General features: G+C 40.4%; 1 protein-coding gene across 2 annotated transcripts in view; it reads left to right on the plus strand.

Moving 5' to 3' along the window:
* The first annotated feature begins 4,629 nt into the window (after window positions 1–4,629).
* The window catches only part of RASA2 (RAS p21 protein activator 2), a 94,305-nt gene continuing 72,755 nt past the window's right edge, over window positions 4,630–26,179 (plus strand). Inside the window, exons 1-2 of one of the 2 annotated variants that reach the window (XM_087824968.1) lie at window positions 4,630–4,777; window positions 25,079–25,196. In XM_087824968.1, the coding sequence (XP_087681094.1) occupies window positions 4,645–4,777; window positions 25,079–25,196 (251 nt within the window). In that variant the 5' untranslated portion in view covers window positions 4,630–4,644. The remainder of the gene's footprint in view (window positions 4,778–25,078; window positions 25,197–26,179) is intronic. The other variant, XM_087824967.1, reaches the window with a different exon arrangement.

Consider the following 26,179-nt stretch of genomic DNA (forward strand, 5'->3'; position numbering starts at 1 on the left):
TGACATGAGTGTCCTCTGTGAGACCTCACCCAAGGCAGGAGAGAAGTTTAGTCCCAGGGCAGGGAGGAAAGGATATGGAGGGGTAAATAAAATTGTTTTGTACCCACAGAAGTCTGCTTATGCAATAAAATGGCTAGTACAGGAATTGGTGGCTTCTCTTCCTCCTGCTCCAAACTGCCCTGCTCTTCCAGTCCCTGCCTTCTAGACTCCTTTTTGTCTCCAGGAGCAACCTGTGCCCTTCTTGGCTCAAATAAGAGTTGCCTCTTCTGGAACCAGCTTCTCCCCTTTGGGACTCAACCCCCAACCAGCTTTTTCACCTCCAAAATACCATGGAAGCTGCTCAGAAGTTGCTCTTACCATCAGGAGTGACTTCCTCTAAGAACTGGGCTCACTTAGACCCTCAGCACTGGGGAAAACTACCCAGTGGGACATGGCTGACCCCAGGATGGCGTTAGAGTACTGTGACTGGGTATGTGCACTGCAGTCAGGCCGCACCAGGTCCAATCCCAGTGTCCTGCTTACCAGCTGCCTGACCTATGGAAGTCTTTTCACCCTTCTGTGCTCAGAGACGTCATCTCTCTATAAAATGGGAATTACAACAACAAAAGCAACCAACAATAATAATATCCACCATGTATCCAAAGAATCTGGCACAGAGTAAGCACTCAGTACACAGCGCTATTAGTTTCTGTGCTTTGCCAGCAGGTAGTGATACTTTTCAGAGAAGTTCCCCTTGGACTTGCATTGTTGAATCTCTCTCCTTATTTCTAGTGGAGGAACGGGAAGCTTTAGGATAAAATCTTATCCGTATTTTTGGGCACAGCCTTGTTATGGCCTGGTTTGATCTTAAGGTAAAATGTTAAATGTACATTCAGAATATTCTGCAAAAATACTCTGCGTTTTTAAGTTCTCACCTCACCTTCCACCACTCCAACTTTATCAAAACAAAAAGTGCTGCTTGGTTTAGAGGTTTGTACATTGTAACTGGCTGAAGAATACTTAATACACAAACAGCACTCTGATGAGGTGACTGGGGAAATCAAGTCATCAGTGACCAAAAGAACTTGTCTTCCCACCGGTGCACTAGAAATAGTTCGGTCTCATCAGTGTACAGCCCTATGACACTGATCTCTGTTCAAACACTAAAAAGAAAGCACATTTTTCTTCTCCTGACTCAACAGAAAGAAGGTAATAAATAACTCGGGACCAGGAGATACCCCTTTCATTGCCGTGTGAGAGGTTGATGGGCGCTGACTCAGAGCAACGCCGGGTAACTGACAGGTTCTGAATTAGTTCCTGGCCACGGGACACACTGCTATTAAGAGGCAGTGCAGTGTTCCTACCTCAGGCACCGTGAAGGAAGCCAGCTCACGGGTGACAATGACTGAATGGGTTAAAAATGCATGAAAAAAGAGGAAAGGACAGAGTAGTGAATGGTTGCTCATCAGAGCAGAGGGGGTAGCAATAGGCGAGGTGGCCTTTAAACACATTCATTAATAATTTGAGGAAGGAAGTGAAGTGCAAGTTTGTACATGATGCAACATTATTCCAGTTACTAAACATCATGAAGAAATGCGAGGGACTCTAGAAGCATTTTAAGCACAATGCAAGGGCAATAAAGGGAGCAAGGTGGAACAGCCTTCTTATCACTGTCCTATGAGGAACTCTTATTAGTCTTTACACATTTTTTATTTCCCAAATATTTTGCAACGAGGAAACACTGACTCTGTGAAAGGTCTCTGCAAATCAGACGCAGTATCAGTAAAAGAATCATCATGTCCCTAAATGTTCACTCAGAGTCAGAGCAATTAGGAGTCATTTTGGATGAAGGAAAAAATAGAATTTCTGGGTTTTAATGAAACACCATGATAATTCTGAAATCGGCAACAGAAAGCTGCTTGAAAGAGAGAAAAAGGGGAGAGTCACTTCATGTAAAATTGTTTTCATAACTTTAGTCACGACTTAGTAACAGAGTTATGGACTTAGGGTTAAGTTAGTGAAAAAGAAGAGAAATCAGGAGAATATGGTACCGATACTGGTATCTTAACGAAGGGAACAAAGTTTTATAATACTAGCCTTTCACTTCAAATTACAGAATGCTATTAAAGTTTCCCATTCCTATTTTAACCATTTGGACAGGTCTGATAATAAATAATAAATGCAAATCAGAATTTTCAAAACAGGAGAACTTCAAGTCTGCAGAGTGGAGGAAGTAAGTGAGCAAACATGATTTGATCCATTTACTCAACAGGTATTTGTTAAGGGAGTTAAAAACATGAACCTAGGAGCAGAGATAAACAAGTACACAGGCACATAATACCACGTAGAAAGCGATCAATGCCACAGAAAGGTAGGAATAAGTGCCCCTGTCCAGGAGAGAAAGTGATAGACAGATGGACACGGCCGCATTTGGCCAGGCAGGAAGGCCAACGCTAGCAGTCAGGCAGGTGAGAAAAGTGACTCGGGCTGGCCGGTGGGAGGAGGGGTCAGGTAGGCTGGGTCCAGTTGCAACGGCAGACAGTGGCCCGAGGAATTTTAATTTTATTCTGCTGTCATTGCTAACACTCTTCATGACCTGCAGTGTAGCTCGCTCGCTGGCTGAAGGGATGAATCAAGCCATTGATTTTTTTTTTTTTTTTTTTTAGCTGACAAGTGACAAACTCCAATTTTTGTTTTAGGAAGATTAATTTAAGTGGTGTGTAGGAGGAATGAGAGGGATGGGAGACCTCCTAGAGAAGAGCACGAGGTGATGTTTACTGAGTTAATCCCACTGCGTGCCCAGCGTGCCACCTGGAGCTCCACACACATACTCTCAATTATTATTTAATCCTGATAATAACCCTTCGGAGAAGGAAGGCTAAGTATAGCATTCCCAGTTTACTGTTAAAAATCAGGTTCAGGAAGGTCGAGAAGCTTGCCCAAATGTCCCACATATAAAAGGGGTAGAATTAGACTCCAACCCGAGTCGGCCTGCCTCATAAACTCATGACCTTTTAAAAACAAGAAACAAACAAACACTGTAACACGCTGATATTATCCCAGTGGCGATCATCCTAACAAGGGCAACAACGCCAGGGAACGGAAAGGAAGGGAAGGGAGAGAAGAGATTTTGGCAGAGTCAGAAGGATGTGGCAACTGAAAACCTATGGAGACAAGGGATTAAAAAAAAAAAAGAGTCCAAGTTTTTAGCCAAGGTAACAGAATGTGGCTGCAAACTCAGCTTTGGGAAGAAAAATAGAAAATCAAGTTTTGGACTTAGTGTTTGAAATGACAGCAACACACCCACATAAGAGGAGGTAAGTCCACTTTCTCCAACATGTGTAAAAATCATGTAGCGATGACCAGTAACACACCCAAAACTGGAAGGGCCACTCCTCAGCCACAGGCCCACACTGAGGCGGTTCTCTCCGGCCAGCTGTCCAGCCTGTGCGCAGTGGCCCCTGCCTGTTGTCATCCTTCTGCCTCTCCTGGCTTGCCTTCAGTTCACCCCTCCTGCACTTCCCAGGAAGGTTCCCCAGTGTCCTCCCTAATCTCAGCTCCTTTCTCCCAGTGCCTGTCCTTCTGTGCCGCCCGGTAGCCTGAGCGCCGCAGGGCTGGGGCTCTCTTCGCCTCGATGGCCGTGCAGTCCCTGAGTCTATCACTAAGCCTGGCCCTCAACAAAGACTTGTTGACAGACTGACTGATGCCTCTTGCTGCCCTAGAAAACAAATACCCTGCCCTGTTAAGTCACAGTTTCTTCCTTCTTAAGGCAACGCACCGAACCACCTCGAGACCAGGAAATCATCTTCCTCATCGCATACCAGGGCATTATTCATGCAGTTTACTCACTGTCAAGAGTTCCCTTGAAATGAAGCTAACAGCTAGTCAAAGGCTGACAGATCTCCTAGCGTCAATCAGCTTTTTAACAAGCCCTCTGATGGGGTCACCCAGCCCTTCTTGGCCCTGTTTCCGAAATACACGAGGGGTGATGAAGGCTTCAGGATGTCCCTGCGGGTGGGTGTCGGGCACTGCGCTCGCGGTGTAACCGGGGACTGTGGTCCTTTCCTTGCACCAGCTTTTGCAAAGCAGTGTTCTGGCTTAAAAACAAGGATTTGTGGGTCGTATGTGTTGTCCTGGGGCAGGGGGCACACGGATGCTATCGAGGGGATCTCTAATGCACCCCTCGGCTCCTTTTCACTACGGGAGTGTTGAGGTCCCCGCACTGTCGAAGGCCCTTCTCCACGGGCAGGCGGTTCCTCGAGCGGCAGGAGAGACGAAGTCCGCTGGGGCCGAGGCCCTAATTCCCAGAGGATTTGGGGTTTTCTGGGGGGCCGGCGTTTTCTCCCAGGGGGTTTCAAGGCTGCTCCGAGCCACGACTGGGAGCCTCATTTGGCCAGAGCCCGGGCTTTTAAGGGGCAAAGAGGAGGAAAGCCAGGAGCCAGGTTCCCGCGGGGGCGGCGCGGGCTCGGGGCGGGGGAGCGGCGACCGTGCCGACCCGGGTGGGGCGGGGGCGGGGCCACGCGGGGCGGGGCCAGGGGCGGGGCCAGGCGGCCGGGCGGGGGCGGGGCCAGGCGCGCGTCTCGCCCCAGCCTAGGCCGCCCGGCTCCGCCTCGCGGGGCTACGCAGGCGGCGGCGGCGGGGCTGCGGCACGGGCCGGGCGGCACCATGGCGGCAGCGGCGCCTGATGCTGCGGCGGCTTCTTCCGAGGCGCCGGCGGCGACTGCGACGACGGAGCCCGAGGCTGGGGACGAGGACAGTCGCGAGGTCCGAGTGCTGCAGAGTCTGCGGGGCAAGATCTGTAAGCGGGGGCCGGGCTGACGGGACCCACCCAGCGGCGGCGGCGGCCGCGGGGCTGAAGGGGCGGCGAGAGCGCAGGGGTGGCGGCGCCGCGCCGGGGTCGCGGGACCGAGAGGGGGCCTGGGCGGGGCCCGGAGCCGGGCCGGGAGGGACGCGCCGGGAGGGCGGGCGCGGGCGAGGCTGGAAGGGGGGTGTGTTGGGGGAGGCGTCGCCCGGACGGGGCGGCGTGGGCTGGGCTGGGCTGGGCTGCCCCGTCCGGCGGGAGCGGAGAGCCGGGAATCGGTCCGGGAGGGGTGCCGGGCAGCGCCGGCGTGAGGGGCTCGGCTTGGGGGCGCGGCCTGGACGCGGGGCCGCCCCAGCTTGGGGCGCGGCCGGGGGCGCGGGCCGGGGGCGTGAGGCGCTTCCGGCCGCCCTCAGACGCAGGCCTGCTGGCGGCTGCGGGCGCCCGGGAGCAGCCCGGAGGTGGGAGCCGGGCGGTAATTACCGGGAGGCGCGGCCGGAGGAGGGGGGCGGGGAAGTGGGGCCGGCCCGGGGGCAGGGGGCTGCCTGTGTCCTGGGCTCGGGAGCCTGGGCGAGGTTGAAAGAGGCGCCCTGATCGGGAGGAAACAGGCCGCCGTGGGGCCCGAGCGGCCGCCGCCCCGGCCGTGCGGGAGGGGCCCGGCCGGACACCTGTGCGCGCCCCGACTCGCTGCGGCGCGGCTGGAACCGAGAGACGGCGTGACTGACAGTGAATTCAGGCGGATGCAGTGGCTTCCTGTGAGCAGGTCTCAAAACACAGTCATGCGGCCAGCACTTAACCCACTTAATTCATTTCCTTCTCATGCACTTAATTGTTACTTTTGTGAACGAGCCACGCTGGTTGACTTAATACAAGTTTTTCGCTTAGAGGCTCCGAGCGTTGCCGTAGACAGACCATTTGAGTCCAGTCATTTGGACATTTATTTTGGAAATTAAACGACCCTTTGGCGTCAGATTGCCTTTTTTTTTTTTCTTCACCGTAATTTATGCAAAAGAAACACCTCTCTTTTTCCATTTGTAAGATATAGCAATAAAACTTACTTTTGCTTTTGTCAGATATCACTCTTACTTTCTTTATTCAGTATCCTCAGACTGGAAACTTCATGGAAATAACCCCGAGTTATGAGGAGTACTTTTTACTTTGTATGGAGGAGATCGGATTGCATTAACATGGCTAACAATGCTCTTTCCTACACAGGATGTAAAATTTTCCTCTTTCTGAATAGTAGTATTATTGAGCTTGGATTCCCCCACTTTCCTCTTTTCAAACTGCCCTCCCTTTCAAGTGTTTGTGATTTTATTAAGCCTCAGAAGCAGATACGTTAAAATATTCCACCTTTTTATTCTCACAAGTAATCCTCAGGCGAGAGTAGTTTTTAAAACCTGGAAAATGACACCACAAAAGTAAAGTTGAAGTTACCTTCTAGGGTATAAAATCTTCTAATTTAATATTTGGGAAAAGTACAAATGGGCCAGAGTTTCCCCCTTGATCTAATTTTCCAAGTGTTTGTTTGTTTGTTTTTTATCACTTTTGCGTTTTAGCGGCACTGGCTGTTGGAGCCTCACTGATTTACAGAGCTGCAGGTTGTACCGTGAGCTACGTATATACATGTCTTGGAATTGAGGGTTGGGGTTGGGCTCTTTACAGACTTAGCTGCCCTGTACTTTCACCTGCTCCACGGCAAAGATATCACTGTAAGAGATACCACTGTAAGTGAACTTGGGCCAACAAATAAAAAACCACAACTCTGTTTCTATGGCTTAGAGCAACCCCACTACACCGACGTGGAGATTGATCATCCTGTTGCTGAGAATGATATTACCTCTTTAACCATAGTCAAAGTATTACATCTGTTATCTCAGTCAGTTTCTTGCTTTTTAATTGTTCAGCTTATAGCTCAGATCATAGTGTCTGCTTCATAAGAAAAAAATGTATCAGGATACTTATATGACGCTTCTTCCCACCTTCCTCACCATTTTTGTGTGCTCCTTTTAGATAGTGTAATCCAGAGTTGGTTGACCTTCAGAACACTGTGAAAAGATGCTTTTTTCTGTTTCCCTGAAACTGACGTGTGGGTTTTGCATGTTGGGGGTTGTGGGGGCTGGAAGAATCACTAGCAGGTGCTGAAGTCACAGAAATGGTTGTGACACTGAAGGTATTAAGCAGCTTGGGGGTGGAGGTAACCGTGTCAGCTTTCCTTTTCATCATACTGGGAGCTTGGAGGAAAGCCTGATAATGCCCACTAGCCTGGAGATGTGCTACTGATTGAGAGTCTCTGATCTGGAGAATTAGAGATCCAGAGGGCTGAAAGGGAGCCTGAAAGGAAATGTCCTAAATCATATCAGCAAATCATATCAACTCCATATCAGCAAAAAAGTGAGGATGGATTGATTTATATATATTTAAAGTTCTAGAGATAATAGCCACAACCTTGTTTAGTGGTTTCATTCCAGTATTTATTAATTTTCCCATATACTTTACAAGGTAAAATACCAGGTTCACAGATTGAAAAACCATTTTGTGGTGGTCAGTTTCAAATAATTGACTGACATTAGCAAATCCAGTGTTGCTGACGGTATTTTGTCTTACATGCCGATCCCAAATTCCCTAAGGTCCATTTAGTGCCCTGGGAAACCATGGCCATTCCAAATGGTCTGCTCGGTTAATATTCATGAGGCAGGTTTGGTTGTTGGATTTCCTACAGTTGTCATGTGAACCCTTGATGAAAGAAATTAAGGGTTACTTGAAACTCCATCCTTTGGCCGGAACTGCACAGTGAGTGGCAGGTATGCTAGTGCAGCTGAAGCAAGTTTTCATTGCCGCTCCCCCTTCCCCCCCAAAACACACACACACACACACACGCACGCACGCGCGCGCGAAGGATATTAGGGCTTTCTCCTTTGTACTTTCAGGCTTCATGCTGTTTTTTTTTACGATGTCCTTCATTTTACTGATTTTTGTTAAATTTAGTCTGATTAAATCAGATTGTAAAACGTTGCTGAAAGAGCCCATGTCACCTCATGTATGGGTTTATCTGCTCAAGGGAGACCAGATTTGTAAGGGAGCCAAATTTGAGGATTTGTGTGAACGTTGAGACATGGTATAGTACAAAATCTGGAAGCATGAGGTATCCTAGAACTTACTTGGTTTCCCTGATAACTCCAGATGAAGAATGTCCTAGGATATGCTTGAGTGTAGATGCTTGGTCAGGTTAGTCACCTAGGTTTTAATCTTCATTTAATTTCCAACTTTTGTTAACCTCTGGGTGCCTCTGTATTCTTGTGTAAAATGGGGATAGTAAAAACGTCTGTCTCACAGGATTGATTTAAGGATTAAATAAAAGATTATTTCTTTTTCTCACCCAAGAATCTGGGACAGATGTGGACCATCTCTTAAGAAGGAGTGTAGTGGGAGATAAAAACTAATCTTTATTTCATGTTCTTATCCAACATGTACTGGCATTTCCTGGTGTGCGAAGCTGATTAAAATCAGAAGACCTGTATTCTGTTTCTACACTGTTAATTATTCATGTGACGACTTTAGGCAGCTCACTTACCTTTGAGCTTATCTTCCTCATCTTTAAAATGGGAATAATGCTTCATCATGTACATGTTGTTCCCTCTGCCTGGGAGTGTCTTTCTCCTGTCTTCCACCCCATATTTATGTCAGAGAACTCCTGCTCATCCTTCAAAAGCCTGCTCCATGTCATCTCCATGTCATGTGTCTTCTTTGGGGTATTGCCACACCCCCATCCCTGGAGAGAAGGTGTTAAGAGTCTGTACTGTTCCTTTTCCATTTCCTTGTTATCTAGCACATTTTTAAAAAGTTATTTCCCTTGTTAGACCGTGAGCTCTTCCAAGGTAAAGATTTATTCTTACTTATTTAAAAAAAAAATTATCCCAGTGTCAGCCCAATGCTTAGAACAGAATAGGATTTTTGAAAATGCCTTACCTCACACTATGTTTTCTTGAGGATTTGAGATACAGGATATGAAAGTGTTTTGTAAATTTTACAACTAAACAAAGTAGAAGGTCTGGTGTGATTAAGAGAAAACTACATGGATCTGTGGCAGGAAGTTCATCCCTTTCAAAATCACAGTACCAGCTGAGCTTAGGTTTGAACTGTTGCCAAAGTTGCCGCATTAGGAAATGGATTAACTTTTTCTAACTTCTTTGATTGCTCATTATTAGGGGATTTGAATATTGTTACCTGACTGTACTCCATGAATACTGTTACTAATTGGTCCTGAGCCTGGTAAGGAAAAATCTCATAAACACACCTTACACATAAATGTTTTTATTTGTCATGGCAGGTTCGAGGTTTTTTTGGTAGTAAAATATAAATCAAAACATTTTATTGACCATACAATAGAATTGAGAGGGAGAGAGATTAAAAAGTTTATTCATGCTAAGAATTTCATTATTATCAGACATTTGAAATGAGATGTTATTTAATAAGTTAAAAGAGGAAAAGATTTAAAAAGGGTTTGTTCATGCTAAGAACTCATTATTGTCAGAAATCTGAAATGAGATGATGAGTTGTTTAGAATGGAGGAAGAATCCATCTTTCAGAGGGATAGAAATGAGAGAAAAGGGCCCTTTGTAAAAGTTCACAGAGCAGTCTGCTAATCATTTGCTCTGAGGAGGTAAACCTCAATGAGTTCATAGAGTTTCTGTGTATTTTTTTTTTTAGCTTAGAACTCTGAATAGACTGACTGTCGAACTAATGTAGCTGAAATAAAACTATTGTTTTATCCTTTAATCATAGATGCTAATCCTATTTCCTTGTTAATATGCTTTATGAAATTATGTGACAATAATATCAAATTACATGTTTTATCAATAAATGAAGTTCTATGCTCTGTTGAGAGCTGCTAACAGTTTTGTTGCATAGCCATTGGTTAATGTAAATTAAGAAACTTTTTATGTATATTAAAAAATTTCTAGCATATATCTTTAGTTTTATATATACCATTTTAGTTATCAAAAATCCCTAGCTAAAGTAATATACATTATAAGGTTATACCAGTACACATCAGTGAATAATAACTGACAAATTTTTATTAAAAGCGTGGTTCTAAGAATATCATTAATGACAGAATGACTTTGGAAAGATTCTTTTTCTTCACTGAGCTCCTATTTTGTAAAATGAGAGGTTTAGATATGGTCTTTAACGTCCCTTTTAGCACTGAGTCTTTGATTATTGCTTTTAAACTTGATGGTCTTTAAGACAGTGCATCAGATGCTTTTACTTTAACGCTTAAATATATTTAGTATGCCTTCTTTGCATAAGATGCACTATTTAAAAAATATTTGTCTACGGCTTATTATTGTTTGAATCCTAAAAATTTTTTCCTGTGAATGTTAATTTATTCAGCAGTACATAATACATATCTGAGCGATAGGGCACTAGCCCATTGGACTGTGAACTGGGCCTAGGCTTAGAATGGGATGAAAAAGTTCCTTACTAATTTATCCTAAAGTGTATACTAAGCAATAGTTGCTTTTTAGACCCCTGTATTCTTAGAGAATTATAGAAGTTTAGGGCTGGAAGGTAGAGAACATATCTTGTTCTGTCCCCCCATTTTACAAATAAAGAAGTTGACGATCAGAGAGTCCATGTGTCACACAGTTAATGACCTGTTGGACACTAGTCCACTAGTACTATCAAAGTTCTTTCTAAAATGCCACATAGTGAATTCATTACTATACCGATGTTGCAGATGTGCTGCTTTTAATATAGAAAGATTACACTGCCTATCTAGTGATATATCCAGTAGGAATAGGTTTTTGTTTTATCAATACACTTTCATCAGTTCCTTTTTAAGAACTTTGTGAAGTGGCTAGAATTAGTTATGAGACCATAATTGTGACTTAAGTGGAGATTGAGCCTGGGTGCTTCCCTATTTGTGTCATGCTCTAACTCAGCTGTTTTCAGTCCTGACTGCCCATCAGCATCACCTGTGAACATAAATTCTGATGCCCAGGCTCTACTCTTGACCTACTGAATCAGAATTTCTGCAGTGGTACCTTGATATCTGTAGGTTTAAAACGTTCCACAGAAGGTAATAATGGGCAGCTAGGATGGTGAACCTCTGCTTTTTCCGGTTGAACAGACTAGCCGCAAACTATCTGAGTGGTAGGCACTTGCTGTGTGCATGACCATTTAGAGGGGACCAATAGAAAGTTTGGTGTGATCACGGGGGGGCTTTTAATTCATGTATTTTTTAAAAAAATTTATTTATTTGATTAGGTAATATAAATACTTGTTATAAATTCAAAAGATACAAAAGGGTGTACACTGAAAAGTAAGTTTTCTTACTTCTGTTGTCTCCCTAGCCATTCCCTCTCTAGAAGCAAGTATTACTATTTTTTGTGTGTGTATCCTTAGATTAAGTATTTACAAGCATAAATTTATGAATATTATTATCTCATCAGCATACAAATAATAGCAAAATACACACATTGTTTGCGTCTTGCTTTTTTATACTTAACAATAGTAGTGTAAAGATTTTTCATATATATATATATATATATATATATATATATATATATATATATATGGAGCTGCCTCATTTTTTAACAGCTACATAATATTCCATCATCTGGATACATCACAGTTTATTTAACCAGTCCCCTGCTGATGTTCATTTAGGTTGTTTCCATTCTTTGCTATTACAAACATTACTGCAATAAATAACCTTATAGGTATGTCATTTTTAATATGAGTGTATGTGCCTATCAGTAGGGTAAATTCCTAGATTTTAAGAATTCAATTGATGAATTGAGTGGTATGTACATTTTTATTTGGAAAGACAATGCCAAACTTTTTCATAGAAACTATAGCAATTTATGCTTCTACCAGTAATGTGTAAATGCCTGTTTCTTTACACCCACATAGTATGTACTTCAAAACTTGATCTTTACTGGTCTGTAAGATGAAAAGAAACTTCTAATTTGTAGTTTGAATTTGCACTTCTTCTGAATGAGATCAACGATCGTTTCATATTTTTAATAACCATTTTTATTTCCATTTTTGTGTGAACTTGTCTATTTCTTTTGTCTTTTTTCTACTGGCTTATTCTTTTTCTTTTGTCTTTTTTCTACTGGCTTATTCTTTTTATTGGTTTGTGGGAATGCTTTATTCAATAAGAAAGTTATTTTTTAGTGGAAAGATTTGTTTTAATGTAGAGCTTTGGCTGATGCCTGCATTTATTCATGACGAGAACTTGATTGTGAGATCCAGTGAGAGCAATCAGTTGTTGATTTCACCTACTTATATAATTTCTGATACTAGAATAGAGATGGAGAAAGAACTGTTTAAGGAAAGGTAAGTGAAGACTTTTATACAGGAGTTAAAAGACAAACAATAGTTTGGGGAGAAGATATTTGTAGCAAATCCTACAGACAAAAAGAAAACACTTATATAATACTTATTCTGTGCCAGCCACTGTTTTAAAACACTTTAAACATATTAACTAATTTAATCCTCATGGTAATTATACATACAGTTATTGTCCACATTTTGCAGATGTGCAAATTGAGGCACAGAATAACTAAACTAAGTAAGTTGACCAACATCACACAGCTAGTGAGTGTTGGAGCTGTCATTCAAACTGGGCAGACTGGCACTACCGTCCACCCTGTTACTCTGAACCTACTATGCTATATTGCATCGCTATGTGTTAGTGTCCACAGTATATAAAAGTTCATACAAACTTTAAAAAGGAAAACGCCATTGGAAAAATTAAGGATATGAATGCACATTTCAGAGAAAAGGAGATAAAAAGGAAACAAAGGAAAATACTGGGAAGATTTAACAAAAATTAATCAGGGAAATACAAATTTTAAAAAGTCACCATTTGTGAAACAGAAAAGCTTGCTAATTTCAGTTTTTGGTGAGGATTTAAGGAAAAGGTACTTTTCCTCATTGTTGCTGTGAATTTAAATTGTAAAGCAATGTTGGAGAGCATTTTGACAGTCCCTGTTAAAAATTTAAATGTAGATACCCTATGCATTTCTACATCTACATATCTGTCTTACAGAAACACTTGTACATTTGCAGAAGAGGCATATACAAAGGTGTTGAATGTTGCCTTGTTGGTAAAACAAAGCAATTAGAGACAACTTAAGTGTCCATCAGTAGTAAAATGGGTAAATAATATATTCACAATTATCTTCTGTAGCAGCTAAAAAGAATGAAGTGTATCTATAGTATGAAAGGAAACAATTTCAAGACGTATTGTTGAGTTAAAAAAAAACAAGTTGTTAGAGTGATACGTATAGTATCATGTGTTTTGTTTTTTCTACATATATAAGAGAAATGTACAGAAAGAGATTTTAAAAGATGTACAGTTTGACATCAGTGGTTGGAAAGTCAGCCTGCGGACTGAAGGGTGGGTCCTAGGTTCAATTTCTGCCAAGGGTGCGTACCTTGGTTACACAGGCTTGATCCCTGGCCCCGGAGGTCAGGGTGAGTACTCCAGGCAACCAATTGATGTGTCGTCTCTCTCACATCAATATTCCCCTCCACCCCCACTCTCTCTGAAAAGCAATGGAAAAAAATCCTCAGGTGAGGATTAAAAAATAAATAAATAAATATAGATGATGTACAACATTGGTTACCTCAGTGGTAGACAAAGGGAAATTAACCGTACTTATAATGGTTTAATTTTCTACAGTGTGTATTTGTGTATTAGCTATGTTATAAAAAAAAGACCATTTGTATAAATGAGTTTGATATAAGGTTAAGCTGTGAGAGCCTCTCTTGCTCTACTCTTGAAGAATATCCTGTCTGCAAAAATAAGGGTAACCGAGTGTTAAGCTTGGTAACATTTTGAGTGCACATAGAAATAGAGTCAACTTTTCTGTCAGGTTTTGGGGTAACTTTATTTCCTGTATTTTGCCTGTTTTTACCATTTGTTTATGTTTTAAAAAGTTGACTAAAAAGCCCATGTTTTGTCTCAGAGGAATGTAGTAAAAAGAATAATTTTGATCCTTTAAAATATTATAACATTTGTGTGAATGGTACAGAACCTCTTAGTTTTGAACTTGAACAGTTTTATTTTATATAACATTTTCTTAGGATGAGGAAATAAACTAATATTTATTGAGTATTTACTCTTTTCTAGGTACTATGTTGGGCTACTTTGCAAGTTGTTTTATTTAATCCAATTTCCTCTTGTAGTGAAGAGGCCGCTGACAGAAAGGTTGTTTGTTCAGGGTTTACAGTGGCAGCGCCAGGTTTTCAGAAGATTTTTAAGTTATCAAAGTCCATGTCCTTTTCTCTACCAAGTTGCCTATCAGATGGTAATTGGAAAGAACTGATGAGTACATTTCTGTTGCCAAGAAGTTAATAATTGTCCCTAAATTGGTTATGATCTAATGTAATGATAGTCAATAAAATTAGAATGTTGCAATGCTGTATCTTTAGTATGTTTTGGGGATTCACACATACAAAAAAATATTACTCTTCGTTCTGCATATTTTCATGTGAGTTTGTCTTGCTGGAACACACACGCGCATATACCTTTACATGCATGTGTGTGGGTGCACCTATTTAATATCTAGGTGCCACTTTTTTTTTTCTTTAAAGCACTAGGCCATAATGAGTCTCATTTTGACTCCCTGGATGTTGTTACCAGAAATAGCAGCCATATTCCATATATAGCCTGTCCACGGAGCCCTTAGTTCTGCTACCACCTGGCTTTTGGCCTTTTCGTTTGCTTGCTCTACGAGGCTCTCTTGGTCAGCTTAGGATCCTTGCTAAGCTTCATGTAGCTCTAGGAACCACTGGCCTATCCTAGGAGAGATTCCTACCATATGCATTTCAGAGTTTGGTTTGCTACTTGAGAAGGGGGCTATAGGAAGCTTAGGGATCAGCACACGTTCAAAACTGAAACCGGAAGTGGGCAAGGCAAACCACAGGAAGATCCTGCCTGCATCTTGGTGACGTATCTCTATATAACCCATGGACGCTTCCTGGCAATACCTTGTGAAACTTGCCTTTTCATGTACAGTGGTTTCCTAACTTCTTGTTCTGTACCGAGCTTCAGTCAAAGGTGATTAATACGATAGCAATATAGATAACTATAATTATTGTGCACATGATTTGTATGAAACAACTGGCCCCTAATTATGTTCTGTAGACTTTCCCACTGAAGAGTTGCATCTTACCTAGTAGGACATTTTTGTTGAGTTGCAATGGAACTTATGTTTTAACCTTTATGTCTTGTCAAGAACTGTACTTATTGTTCAGCTCTTATAGCCATAAAATAGTTCTTTGCTCACTGAGTGTAGGCTAACCACCTAAACTATGCTGCATTCCTGGAGTCCTTTGCCCACTCTGGTGCTTGCTTAGTGGTATTACCTTGCTTTTAGGCACTTTGATGACTGCACAGTACCTTATTTCCATGATGGAGTGCAGATTGTTATGATTTAGTAAGGGGTGCATGTCTGCGGCTTCTACTCAGAACCATGTTCCAGGTCTTTGATTATTAAAGAGAAACCAGAAATAATATATATATTTATTATTAACTCTCCCAGTTTCTAGATGTTGGCTGCATTTTTAAAAAATACTATGCAGGCCAAACAAATGTCTGGCTACCTAACCCCCAATTTGTGTCCTCTAAAACGAGGGATTCAAATGAGATGTGGAGCCTGAGCTATAGAAAGGCCAGGTGTTTTTCCATGTATTTCTTAAAATAGAAATGTATTACTTCTGAAATAAGAATTTTTTTTTTTTTTTTTTTTTAAATAAATGAACTCCTCTGATGTATTCAGTAAAATAACATTATATTTGGTCAGGACTTAATGGCTTGGGTAAAGGGAATTGTGTGCAGATGCTAATTTTTAGGAATCTCTAACCAAGGATGGACACTACTAGTTACTGTTTACTGAGTGCTCACTCTGTTCTAGGCATTGTGGTAAGTGCTTTACCTCATTTAATGATCACAGCAACCATGAAGCATTATAGTTATCTTTTTTTATACAGAAGGTTGAGTTTAAAGACATAAGATCAAGAACAAAGCTTATGTTGAAACTCAGATCTCTGTCTCCAAAGTGAATTCATGTAACTTGTTATACTTTACCAATACTGTATATGTTTTCAGAATTGTGTGCCCCTTTTATTGCAAAAATTTCAATTAAACTTTGTAAGAAAATTTGAAAGACCTTATGATGTGTTAACATATAGGATTGTCTTGTTCATGGATAATTAAATAGCGTAACAGCATTTTAATTTTACTCTAAACTTGTCAACACCAAGATTGTATCATATTTTAAGTGTACATTCACTTCATTCTTCTGCACTTTGTCTTTCTGTGTGTGTGTGAATTTAAATGATAAAGTTTGCATGTTTTTATGTCTTTTCCCCATTTAAAGTTCCAGTCCTCTGTTTGGGTTGATACTCCTGTTATTAGAACATCATCTCCTGAGTCACTGAGGCCAAATTATTCTATCTCTGTAGTATCTCTTCCATTTTGCTTTTCCTCCCATTGCCCTTTTGTTACTTTAGGCCATTTAACTGTCAGAGTAATTTTCCTGAAGCATAGTTCTGACCACACAGACCTTTAGTGACCTTTGTTGCTCACTGAATACAGTTAAAACTCTTTAGCTCGGCATTTCAGGTTCTGTTTGATTCCACCCTTTCTTTACAGTCTTACTCCTTTTATTCCCCTTTCAGCTCCCTGTGTGCCTTCACCAGTTTGTATGTTTACTGCCTCCTTGAAGGTGCTTCTGCTGTTCCACCTCCAGACTGTGTTCACTTACTCCTGGAATATTATCCCTCTACCCTGTTTCTGTACTCTGGAAAAAAATCAATTGGGAGAAATCATTGTGAAGCTTAAGTGAAGTAACATATATGAAGTCCCCAAAAAAACATCTGCTATGTGTAGTATATGTATTAACTTAGTAAGTGGTAACTATTATTATGATTTAGCTTTCCTCCCATGTCAGAGAATCTTTGTCCTTAGGGTTATCTTATCCAGGGCCCTGGCCCTTTGCAGTTTCTCTCAGGGTTTAATTTAATCCTCCTGAGATCTGTTTGGCTCTTATCCCTATACTTATTTTTTACATAGGCTTGGTCTTACAGGTTCTCTTAGGGTAATTTCAGAAAGGAATAGCTGTCTATTCCTCTCAGCACTGCTGTATTCAGAAAGACGTTAATAGTGTAATGGAAATACTAAGCAAGCTTTGGAGTTTGATTTTTGTCAAATCACCTTACCAGATATGTAACTGAATTATTTTTTTTAATTTATAAAAAGGAACAGTAATACTTACCTCACAAAGTTGTATAGATCAAATGAGATATTTGAGAAAATGTTTAGCATTAGTCTTGGAGTATCCAACTACTTGATAAATATTTATCTTCTTTCTTATCACAGTAGTGTCTTTCTCTAGGACACACAGAAACATACATACAAATCTACAGTTATAAATGCATGCATGTAATTCCCTCCAAACATACACGTAAGCACATATGTGCATACTTACATGTCCAGAAGCATGTATACCAGAATCTGTATCCAGTAGCCTGATACTTGAAATTCTACTCCTAGGTAAAATTTATGTGGTAGGATCTGTATTTACTATCTGGCAGCCTTTACATAGAATCATTGATCTTGTACACAGAATTGGCCATCCTTCTGTTGATTTAAGTTATCAGTTTTGATTCCCAGTGGTGTTTATCTTCTTAGTTTAAATTGTTTACTTTTTGACAATGACTAAATGCTACTATTTTCTAGAAACTATTTACTTGTCTCCCCTCTTCCTTCAGGTAATTATGCAGAAGTTACCTTTTCAGGGGAGCCTTCCTTGGTTCCCCTTCCTCTCCCTTTCATGTGTTGTCCATTCCTGCATAATGCTTATTAGTAACATACCATTTTTATTTATTTATCTTATTTGTTGTCTGTCCACCTTGTTATCTCAATAAAGATACAATTTTGTCCATTTTTCTCACTATTGTATCCCTAGCATCTTACTAGGCACTCAGTAAATATTTGAATGTGTGGATTTCAGGATTTGTTTGTTTATTTTCAATATAATAACTCTGTGTTAACATTATAAAGATCCTTATAGTTGGTGCTTTAGGTAAATGTTTACAGGAAACATTTTTTTTAACCTTTGGAGCAGTTGACATAGATCAGCTTACATAAGCTGGAAAAAAGAAACTTATATGCAATTTTGTAATTTGTGATGTGATAGTAGAACTCTTTTTTGCCCATGCTAAACTTATAAACACATACTCTCTCATACTTACTCAGTAGCTGTTTTACTATCTATTATCAGCTAAGCATGGTTCTAAGAATTGATCCTTTCCCCCAGAAGATTATAGTTCAGTGAACAGACATAGAGCAGTCTTCTTTGCTGTTCCTTCTCATCTTTACTAACTCAAAATGATGGAGCTCTGAGACTCTATCTTCAAATCTATTTACTTTTCTATCCATATTTACTTTCCTTGTGATCTTGTATGGTCTTACAGTCTTATAAATATTATGTACTTCCTGATGATTTTCAAATTTTATTTCCATCCAGGACTTCTTTGCCCTGTTTTGTTTTGTTTTTTAATTGATTGATTTTAGAGAGAGGAAGGGAGAAAGAGTGAGTGAAAGAGAAACATCGGTTTGTTGTTCCACTTTTTTATGTATTCATTGGTTGATTCTTGTATGTTCCCTGACCGGGGATCGAACCAGCAACCTTGGCCCTCTTGACATCTGCAGTTGGGTAGCTCATTCTTAACAGGCCCAGTGCAAACTCTCGATCCCCTCCCCCAGCAAGAGGCTCCTCCCTCTGGAAAGGGCATCTCTGTTCATCTAGCTGCTCAGGCTGAAACTCTAAGAAATCATCCTTGACCCCTCTTTCTCTCACACCCACATCCAAAATATCAAAAATCCTGTTGTCTCTATCTTCAATATGTATGCCCAATTGACCACCGCCCTCCATGCCAGGACTGTTCCCCATCCCCAGCTTATCTCTAATCATGATTATTACAATGGCCTCCTATCTAATCTTCTGCTTCCACCTTTTCCCTTCTGCAGTATGTCTTCTAAAACAAAAGTTAGGTGATGCCATTCTTCTATTCAGAATCCTTCAATAGCTTTCTATCTCACTCAAAAAAGCCTAAGACTTTACATTGGCCTACAAGACCTATTTAACCTACTTCCTTTCCCACCCCTACATCATCTCTTACCGTTTCCCCCCTCTCTCCACTTGGGTTATTGTTTTACAGTCATACTGGCCTCCTTGCTCTTCCTTCAGTGTGCCAAATTATCCTGTCTCAGGGCCTTTGCATATTTTATTCTTTCTGCCTGTTATCCCTTTCCGCAGATACCCACATGGCTCAATCTTTCATTGACTTCCTTCAGGTATATGCTCAAATATCTTAATAGAAAGCCCTTCCCCAATTCCCTATATAAAATAACAGTGCCCTCCTCCCTTTCTCTACTCTCTAACTCTTTTACCCTACTCTGTTTCTTCCATGGCAATAAATATTATTTATTTACTTATTTAAGAGTTTATGATGTTTGTTTTCCCTGTATAGATTGTACAGCAGTTCCATGTGGGCAGAGACCTATTTTTATTCATTGTTATATCCCCAGCATTTAGAAAAGTGCCTGGCATGTTGTAGGTACTTAACAAATATTTGTTGAATGAAATGCAACAAGTGCAATATAATATGATCATTATAGTATATATGAGGAAATAAGGAAAAAGTGACATGACTACCTAGGAATGAGGGAAGACTTTACGAAGATGCCTTTAAACAGATCTTTTCTGGAAAAAAACAGGTAAGAGCATTCCATACAGTGAAAATAGCATTGCAGATGTACAGAAACATGAAAGACCTCAGTGTGTTCAAGGAACAAAAGTAGAGAACTGCTAGAGCATAATCGTGGGGGTAAAGATTGAGTAAGTAGATGGGGCCAAACATGATGGTGCCAGATCATGAAGGGTTCTTACTGCCAGACTAAGGAATTTTAGATTTTATCCTACAGAGTGGATAGTGTGGCACCACTGAAGATTTTTGAGCAAGGGGTAATACATCTGTTCACATATTAAAAAGGTAACTGGCAACAGTGCGACGGATGGGGACCCAAGCTAAACGGCATTTTATTTAAGCTATATATGATGTTGCAAGCTATGCATGATGCAGAGAAACAATTACTATCACATGAGTGGGCAAGAGGCTATTTCATTTTATGGTTGGACAAAAACCACTGATGTGTAGTGTGAAGATGTTCTTGGCATACTTGTAGTACATCTGTGAGGGAGAATAAATGCCCTGTGGAGATTAGTTTGCTCATCTCTAAAAATCCATGCTTTAGGAGAAATTTTTTTAAAATTTAGTTAACGGTTATATCGTAAGTCATAATGGAAACTAGAAAAGTTCTTAAGGAGTACCATTTATGAATTCATAGAGGAACAGTTGTTTTGTCAATGATATGCCCCCTGACCTTGATTCACTGTGAAGGAAATTGTGACATTTGAAAATATAATCAGGTCTATATTATTTGCTATAGGCCAACACATCTGCTTTTGTAGGACAAATATCTGCCTTTACATATTGCCATATCCTGACATGTACAGAATTTTTTAAATGAGGGATAAGCCAAAAACATTTCTTTCATTCAAATGCAAGTAGAAACCACTTCCATTATTTCATTTGTATTGCTCAAGTGTCATATCTCAGCAATATGTTGAATATCTGGCATACTTTAATCTTATTACTTTGAAACATGATGTATAAATTTAAGGATAAGATGGTGGAACCCAGGCCCTGGCCAGGTAGATCAGTTAGTTAGAGCGTCATTGATATGCCAAGGTTGCAGGTTTGATCCCCAGTCAGGGCACGTACAAGAATCAACCAATGAATGCGTAAATAAATGGAACAACAAATCAATCAGTATCTCTCTCCCTCCCTCTTCCTCTCTCCCTCTCTTTTTTCCTCTCTCTCTCAAATCAATCAAATAAAAAATTTAAAGTTAAAAAAAAGAAGATGGAGGTACCCAAAGCTAAAAACTGTATTTCCCAGCCTCTCTTGCAGTTAGGGTTGTGGATGTGACTTAAATCCACCAATTAGATGCACTCATTAGAAATCTGGAGGGCAGAAGAGAAGGGAGGTTGCGTTTGGGCTGCTGCTACTAACAAGCACTGTCATGAAGATGTCCAAGTTTTCTGCAGCAGCATTTGTAGAGGTCTTCATGTCTAGTCACAGGTTTCCTAGGTATCAAGAAGAAGGGCACAAGGCATTCATTCTCTCATACGGGCTGTGGCAGGTGTGGCTTGACTCCAGAGCCAACTGCAGTGACAGCAGCTTCCTGATGAAGATGGCTGTTTGCTGATGGCTGTTTCCTAGTTGTGGCAGATTCCTGATCATGGCAGAGGTGACCAGGTTGTGAGACAAGCAAGCTGAAAGTTACAGCTTCCCAGTTCTGCAGGCACCTTCTAATCCTAAAGGAGATAGTAACCCTCCTGGTGGTCCAGCTGCAGTGTGGCTTTTGAGTGTCATTCCTGAAAGTGCAACATAGAGTCTATTTCCACAGTCTTTCCAACAATTCTATAAGCCACTTAAAATCTTTTACTAAATCTCTTTCTACTTAAACTAGCTAGAGTTGATTCTCTAAACCTAATCCTGGACTGGTTTCTTTTCTTACCCTTTATTTCTAACAAATTAGAAGATTCCATCCTACATTACTAGTCTTCAGAGTTGGGGAAATCTTTCAGCTAGATGTGGCTGTCTGGATCAAACATGGACTCAGAAGTGACAGAGCAGTATCTCACTAAAAACCACTTTTATCGTTCCATGAGATAGCGAGGTAAACAGCACAGCACACCCAAAAGGTAGATGCTTCAACTTGGGAAAGGAAGACAAATGGGTCTTAATTCCTCACTCTTCTCTTTTCGTGTAGTTTGATATAAGCTGTGTCCTATTAAGATAATCTCTTTCTGCTTAGAGATATAGTGGGTACAACATTATTTTTATTCTCTAACCACTAGTTACTTCACTTTTGATTACTTTTTTTACAAAGTGGCAGTTAATTATTTTGATTTATGTTTTTTATAAAATGCCAATTAATTACTGTATTTGGAGTTGTAGTTTAAAGTCTTGATAACTGACTTAACCAATGTATTTGTATGATTAATTGGTAAACTGGGCACTGATTAGGTGAATTCACTTTCAGTATAATTTATTTGAACATTAGTGACAGATACAGAGTACAGATTATGATAACTGCTTTTATAGGAAGTGATGTGAGTGCATTTTATATATTACACAGAACTTAAGTTTTTATTTATTCTAAGTAAATATATGATAATGTGTCAAGTTCACTGGATAATCCCCATGATCTCTCTCTTAAAAAGGTGGGTGGTGCGCCCGGCCGGGCTTGGCTCAGCGGTTGAGCATTGACCTAGGATCCAGGCGATCGGGGTTCGATTCCCGGTCAGGGCACATGCCCGGGTTGCGGGCTAGCTGATCAGTGACTCTCATCATTGATGTTTCTATCTCTCTCTCTCCCTCTCCTTTCCTCCCTCTGAAATCAATAAAGATATATTTAAAAAAAAAAAAAAAAAAGTGGGTGGTGGAAATGTGTACATTTAATAGTGTAGTTTTCTTGAACATCATTTATGTGAATGAAACAGGAACATATTCAAGGGTAATGATTTAGTGTTCCAGATTTTCTCATTAGATATAAAGCATGTCTATTATGATTTAATTCCAAATTTGTTTACATGCCAGGCCCTATAGAGCGACCTAATTGGATTTTTGGTTTAAAAAAACAAAACAGATTAGAGAGAGAGGAGACATCAAAGAAGAAAGAGAGACGTAAAAGAACAGAAGGTTGAAAATAATGAAAAAAGAATTGCTGAGCAGTGCCCTGGAGCGAGAGGGAGGGAATGGGGTAGAGAGAGCACAGGTAGATGGATGAGCTACAGACGAGTTTTGGATGAAAGGAGGGGCATCTAGTCTTTTAAGGAAGAGAATGGATGGATACAAAAATCAAATATGTATTATTTTTCCCGTTAAGAAACAGGTTTATTTGTAAAGCCCAGCCCATATGAGGCAGTTTTGGGGTCATTTAAAAGATTAGATTCCTTGATTCTTTTTTGAGATGAACATAAGTATTTTTATATATTATGCTTAAATGGTAAATTGATTTTTTTCTAATTTCCCAATGACAAGTTTAATAACAATGAGTATCTTACTGGTGCCTTTCCGTTGATTTTCTCATTTTAATTTTTAAAAAGTATTTCTTTATTGAGTTTTTCATAGGTGCTTCTTGACTGATAAACTTCTTTAAAATATGTTAGTTTAGATGGCCTTTAATTTTAAAGTTGATAGCAAGAAGAGACTTGTTATATATTCCAAACCTTTACCATGAAAGCTGCTTCAGTGATTTGTCTTCAGTGATTTGTCTAAGCAGCTAAATGACTTACAGTAAGTCATTTAGCCACTTAGTAGCAGAGGTAAGACGGGAACATTGGTTTCATGATTGTTAGGGCAAAGCTCTTTTCCTTATGCCAACTGCCTTGTTTTCCTAATTAGTACACTGGTGTCTGGTTTCAGCACTCACACTTTTGTGTGTCCTTATGACCCATGAGCATCTCACAAGAACTTCAAAACTAGACTTACTGGCTTCTTTAATATTCATTCAACAAATACTCTTGTGTCTTCCTTACTGTATGGCAGTCCTTGGGGATCAAGTTCTCAGGCCTCAAGAATGAGGAAACCAGAAAATAGACACTTAAGTAACATTAACAGAGTTTCAGATAGTTATAAATGCTATCATGAAAAGAAACAGAGAAATAAAATGTGGTAACAAGAGTCGGAGAAGGTTTCTCTGAGGAAGTGACATTTGAGCAGAAAACTGAATGATAAGAGCCGGCTATGGGTTAGAGCACTCCAGGCAGAGGCCCTAAGCTTGAGCAAGCTTGATGTGGTTGATGAATGGAAAGAACATGAACACTGGGGAGAGTGGGAGGAAAGGAGAGGACAGTTCAGTAGGGCTGTGTAGACTATGAAAGTGGGAATTTAGAAATGGGATTGTATTCTAAGCGAAATGGAATGGTATTGGAGCTGGAGCATGGCTGACCTGAATGATATGTTTAAAAGATCACACTTTGATGGAGAGTAGATTGTAGGATGCTACCAGTGAAGGTGATTGAGGAGTGGTTGGATTGGGATTTGTTTTGGAGGTCTGCCGGGTTTATTGATGGACTGGATGTGGGGGTGGGAGGCTTGGGGAGGATGGTGAGAAAAAGAGGAAAATGGTAGTAGACTGGGGAAGAGCCTGTTTGTGGGGAGGAAATCAGATGGTTTGTCTGGGACTTGTTAAATTTGAGATTCCTACTGGAATCCAAGGAGGTGCTTGAATATTCATATCTAGTGTTGAGGAGGAGATATCAGACCTGGAAATGCAGATTTGGGAAGCACCAGCATTAATACCACATGCTGGAGAAGCTTGCATAGGGAACGAAGAGAAGGTGGTCCACAGTAGAGCCCTGAAGCATCGTAACATTTAGAGGTGAGTAGAGCAGTCAGGAGAGGGGGCCGGTGATGTAGGAGGAAAGCCAGAGTTGTGGAAGCCAAGAAAAGAGGACACTTTAAGGATGGATGTTAGTATTCACTTACTTTGAATAGTGCTGTCAGGTCAGGTATGATGAGGACGGAGAAATGACCATTGGGCTTGGCATATGGAAGGCAGTTTCAGTGTCGTCATGGAGTTAGAAGCTGATTGGAGAGAGCTGAAGAGTGAATGGGAGATGAAAAATTAGAGAATGACTAGAGATAATTGCTTTCTAGAAGTTTTGCTGTGAGAGGGAGTCTAATGATGGAATGCTATCACAGGGAGAATGTGGAATCAAAGGAGATGTTATTTTATTTTTGTGCTTTTTTAAAATTGGGAAATACTAAAGCTTGTTTCTGTGCTGATGAGAACCATCTACTGGAAAGGGAAATTAATGATGATATACTAAAGAAGGATTAATTATAGAGTCAAGTTCTTGAGTTGGTGCTGGTGGGTGGGATGGCCAGCACAGGTCAGGGGATTGCCCCTTTCCAGGAGCAGGGATGCCGTGATGGATATGGCCTCACATGCCCCCTGTACGCAGCCCCTCCCGCAGTATCACCAGACCCCTTTAGAGCAAGGTGATCATCATCGTTCTCTAATCACTAATTTTTTTCCTGTGCTACCTACATCTTACATTCTTTTGGGTGAATTTATCTAAGGCTTAACATGAAGCAGCTGGTGATATTTAACACCAATTTCAATTTTTGTACCAACAGGTGAAGCAAAAAATTTATTGCCATATCTTGGACCCAACAAAATGAGAGATTGTTTCTGCACCATAAATTTGGATCAGGAAGAAGTTTATCGGACCCAAGTTGTTGAAAAATCTTTAAGGTTTGTATAAAATTGATAAATTATCATTCATATATGTATGTATTAATACATTTTATACACTTTCCAGGCTTTATCAAAAAGACTTTCTTCATATGAAACTTACTTTTTTTACATTCTGAATTTAATTTTAGAATTACAGAATCTGAGAGGTTGAAGGAGCCTTAATGGTAATTAAGCTGGACTAACTAATGGTTGTTAAGCTGGAAAACAAGCCTTATGTTTGTTTTCTTCTGGCAGTTATCTTTGATAGGTGGTCACCTGGCATTTGCTTGATAGTGTACCAGTGACCAAGGAGTTCACTGCCTCCTAAGCAGCCTGTCTGGCCTTGAAACTATTCTGACTCTTAGAAAGCTATTATTTTTAGTCAGTTAGTGTCTAATAAAAGGAGAGCTTACTATATGCCAAGAATTTGCTGGGTGCTATTTATTAGTATGTTCACAAAAACAAGATAGACACAGTGCTTGCTTTCATTTGGCTTTTCATTGCCTCAAAGTATATTGCCTCTTAATTGTTCTTCATTCTTTCTCTTGGATTTCTGGAGAACAAGTTTAATCCATCCTTCATGTGACACTCACAAGTTTTTTTAAAATAACTGGCATATACCTCCACTTGTTCTGTAGGCTGAGCTTTCCCATTCGTTTGAACTTCTCTCAAACTACATTATTTTATTTTTCTTGAAAATAAATAACATCTTATAGTTTATACAAATCAACTAAGTAGGGCATTGTAAAGGAATGAACTCTTAGGTAGATTTTTCATCTTTGAAAGTGTAATAGCACTTTGAGAGTATCAGTGAATTCTAAGTCATAAAATTGAAGTGTGCCACCTCTGCCCTGGAATAGTGTTTGTGGATAGTCTAGTGCAGAGCAGTGCTGGAAGGATGCACGTGTCTCATTCAGACATCAGAGTCAAAGTGGTCACTAGGAGTTGTTGGAAAGAACGTGGTGGATGAAATATTGAGTATCATGACTTACGTAAATTGT

This window comes from Miniopterus natalensis, chromosome 15, assembly GCF_054644295.1.
Source record: "Miniopterus natalensis isolate mMinNat1 chromosome 15, mMinNat1.hap1, whole genome shotgun sequence".
In the NCBI taxonomy this organism is placed as follows: Eukaryota; Metazoa; Chordata; class Mammalia; order Chiroptera; family Miniopteridae; genus Miniopterus; species Miniopterus natalensis.